At 54.0% G+C, this 3688-nt stretch overlaps 1 protein-coding gene across 2 annotated transcripts in view; it reads left to right on the plus strand.

The window, feature by feature from the left end:
• The first annotated feature begins 510 nt into the window (after positions 1-510).
• The window catches only part of SYNJ2 (synaptojanin 2), an 86132-nt gene continuing 82954 nt past the window's right edge, over positions 511-3688 (plus strand). Inside the window, exon 1 of one of the 2 annotated variants that reach the window (XM_011952759.1) lies at positions 511-753. Coding sequence is in view for 1 of the 2 variants with exons in the window: in XM_011952758.1 (XP_011808148.1) it covers positions 1185-1236 (52 nt within the window). In the remaining variant the exon portion in view is untranslated. The other variant, XM_011952758.1, reaches the window with a different exon arrangement.

Here is a 3688-nt window from a genome sequence, read left to right on the forward strand (position 1 = left end):
AACATTACTCTGAGAAGGGGTCTAAAGACCTGCCCCGTCATGGCCAGAAGGGCCTGTGGCATCATTGGAGAGGTTAGGACTCCCTGCGCCTAATGGTTCTTCCCTCTGTCAGTTTTGCTTTAAAACTAGTCCGTGCCTTGGCTTGGGCATGGACAATCACTGCCAAAGACCCGGCAGGCAAGGCACGCAGCTTGCCTTGGGATGGGTTGGACCCAGGCCCTGGGCACTCAGAGGTACACAGGCACCTCTGCCCAGTCTCCCCAAGTTACCACCTCCACAGGTGCCTTGGGGTGAGTGGGCACCTCCAGGATGTAGTCTCTAGTGGATGATACCCGTAGACAGGGACAGCAAGGTAGAGTAATAGGGCCAGGCCCCAGGTGCCTGCCCCTAGCTAGATACCAGAACCCCAGGACCCCAGCTCCTCCAGCCCCCAGGAAGCTGTCAGCACTTCCAGAGAGCAAGCTGTTGGTGGGAAGGTCTGAATCCTTGCAGCTCTGTGATTCGCGAATCATAAAACCTCCACACTTGGTGTTTGTGGGCCGAGCTATTGTCTTTGTGTTTTCTTTTTGGAGTGGGTGGGAAGCCAGCTTGGCAAGCCGGGTGTGAATGAACAGGAATGAGCAGGAGACACTCGCTGATGCCTTCTGTGATATGTTTCTCCCCCAGCTCCAGAAGAAAAGGAAGTCATTAAAGGACAGTATGGCAAGCTCACGGACGCGTACGGCTGCCTGGGGGAGCTCAGGCTGAAATCTGGTGAGTAGCCGCTTGCTGGAGGAGCAGGCGCCAGGCTCCCCGGTGGGCAGGAGCCTCTGCGTCGGGAGGGGCCTCAGTGCAGGCGTTCTGTTTGACCGCTCTTTTCTCTCTCTCTCTTTTTTTTTTTTGAGACGGAGTTTTGCTCTTGTTGCCCAGGCTGGAGTGCAGTGGCGCAATCTCGGCTCACCACAACCTCCGCCTCCTGGGTTCAAGCAATTCTCCTGCCTCAGCCTCCTGAATAGCTGGAACTACAGGCATGCGCCACCACGCCCAACTAATTATTTGTATTTTTAGTAGAGACGGGGTTTCTCCATGTTGGTCAGGCTGGTCTGGAACTCCAACCTCAGGTGATCTGCATGCCTCCACCTCCCAAAGTGCTGGGGTTACAGGCATGAGCCACCGTGCCTGGCCGACCTCGCTTCTCTTTTAAGATGTTTCTTTATGCCTCGGAACCTGCTCCTCCATGCAGGTGGGGTGGTCAAGGTGAGTGTTGCCTGGTTATCATCTGCCTGTGCTGGGGCAGGGTGGGGGTCCCAGCACCCCAACCCTGTGCCAGGGAAGCTCGTCTTCATTGCTTGCCAGCGAGGGCCTAAGTGTTTCGAAAGTCTGGTCTGGGGCTTCTGCCCAGGGCATTGTCTGCAGTACTCTAGAAGGTGTGCCAAGGCAGGTGGGTGAGGACAGGGACCAGGGCAGATGCCAGGGGGCACAGGGGTGGGCTGGAAGTTGTCGGCAGGAGAGAAAAGCCACTGATGTGTGACAGTCAGTGTGGGGTGGGAGGGAGAGGAAGGGACAGTGCGATCTAACTTGCGAAGGGAGAGAACTTCCAGGAAGACGTGGGCATCTCTGCTCACTCTGAGAGACTTGAGGGTGAGCCGGCGGTGCCCGGCTGTCATGGGTGGTCACAGCCAACCTCTGCTGTTCCTGGAGCTCGGGAGCCCTGGGGCCCTCAGTTCCACCACCCGTTTCCTTCCTCCTCTCTCAGGGCCCCCCTCGCTATCTGTAACCTGGCTATGGACATCTCCTGTGACTTCTGGGGCCGAGACAAGAGCCCAGTCACATTCCTGATTCTCGGTCCCACCTGGCTGAGATGGGAATGGCTGTATGGGTTGTCCAGATTCAGGCTTTCCCTGAGCCAAGCGCACACCTCTCTTCCCTGCTCACGGCGGCTGTGTTCAGATACGGAGGATTTTTAAAGCTGCCAGAAAAGCACAGTTATGTTGGCCATTCCTTTTCTGGGTGTTTTCTGTCATGGAATGTTTTTCCCTGAACTGTGACGATTACAGTGATCATTTCCAAATAGCATTTAGGAAAAACACACAGTACCACATGACAAAGTGCATTTAGGAAATTTCTGTTTCGTGCCAAGAGCTAGACATACATTCACTTATTTAATCCTAAAAATAGGCTACTGTGATAATGCATCGTTGTCCCTGTTTACAGTAAAGGGAACAGGCTCAGAAGCTTCAGGTAACTTGCCTTAGGTCAGAAGCTTAGCTGGGTTTCGAACCCGGATCCAGCCTCCCAACGCTTGCTTTTTCCGTGAAAGTATGTGGGCTGCCGAGGGTTTTCTGCAGGACTTTCTGCTCTGCAGCGATCTTCCTGAAGTTGCAGAAAATCCCCATGGCCCTTGCCTTCCACAGTGATGACCGTGAGGACGGTGACCCGCACCTACATGACGCTCACTTAGGAATCTGTTAGTACGGCTCCCGCGGCCATCTATCGGGTGGGTGCTGTTGTTACCCTGCCTCGCAGGCGTGGCAGGGATGCTGCGTTCCATCCACGTTGATGCCCTTTTTTCCACATGGTGGCCTCTGGGCCCCCAGGATGCCTCACAGTCTTGGCATCTTTCAGTTATAGTTGGCAGCTGCTTTCAGTCCATACATGAATGATTCATTTCGCATCCGACAGGGACTGGGATTCAGTGAATTACAGTGACTGGCCCAAGGTCCAACCATTCTCAAGTGGTGCCCTGGGTTTTAAACTAATGTCTTGTGGCACCAGGGACTGCCTTCAACCACCAGGCTGTTCTCCTTTCTGAAGGGGACAGGTGGCTGGGCTGACAAGGAGGACAGGAAGTACAATACCTTCCCCCATCCCAGGGGAAAAGTGTTTTTTCCCAGGGCTGTGATCTAAGATCAGCTGTGGGAAATCAATCCTAACCAGGAAGGGTGGCAGCCCCAAAGAAGTCTTATTAGAGCGAGCCAGGGGATCTGCGGGGATCCACAGGGTCTTCTGGGGAGGGAGTACACAGAGAGGAGACCACCTCCCAGGGCTGCCCTAGGTGAGGCCTCCTCCCTGCCTCCAGCCAGTCCCCGCCACCCCACACCCCACAGAAGGGAATGAGGCTTCTTGTGGGCCATGCGAGACCAGCCCAGCTCGGAGGCTTTGGGTGCCCCCAACCTCAGTCCGCCTGTGAGAGTCACCTTCGGGGGTGGTTTGGAGTTTCTCTGAGTGTTGTGCGTATGAGTTTGACTTTGGGTATGTCAGGATAATTTGGTCTATTTTCAACACATTCTGGAAAGTACCCTAAGCATCTGAAGGATGGAAGGATTGGGCTTTAAATCAAGTTTTTCCAGTCTCCATTGGTTACCTTAAGGGGCGTTTGACTTTCACTTGATTTTCTTTTTCCCCTGTAAGTCCCTGACCCAGAACTGTGACCTGTTTTCTTTTGTGTTTTCAGCTGTTGAGCATGTTGGGCAGCACGGAGTGTAGCTACAACTGTGTGACTCCACCTGTGTGACTGACTCTGTGACTGACTCCACCTGTGTGACTCCAGTTGTGTGACCAGCTACAACTGTGTAACTGACTCCAATTGTGTGTCTCACTCCATCTGTGTGACTCCAATTGTGTGACTGACTGTGTGACTCCAACTGTGACTCCATCTGTATGACTAACCTCAACTGTGTGACCCCCACCTGTGTGACTCCCACCTGTG

The sequence above is a fragment of the Colobus angolensis genome, unplaced genomic scaffold (assembly GCF_000951035.1).
Source record: "Colobus angolensis palliatus isolate OR3802 unplaced genomic scaffold, Cang.pa_1.0 Scaffold35, whole genome shotgun sequence".
NCBI classification, from domain to species: Eukaryota; Metazoa; Chordata; class Mammalia; order Primates; family Cercopithecidae; genus Colobus; species Colobus angolensis.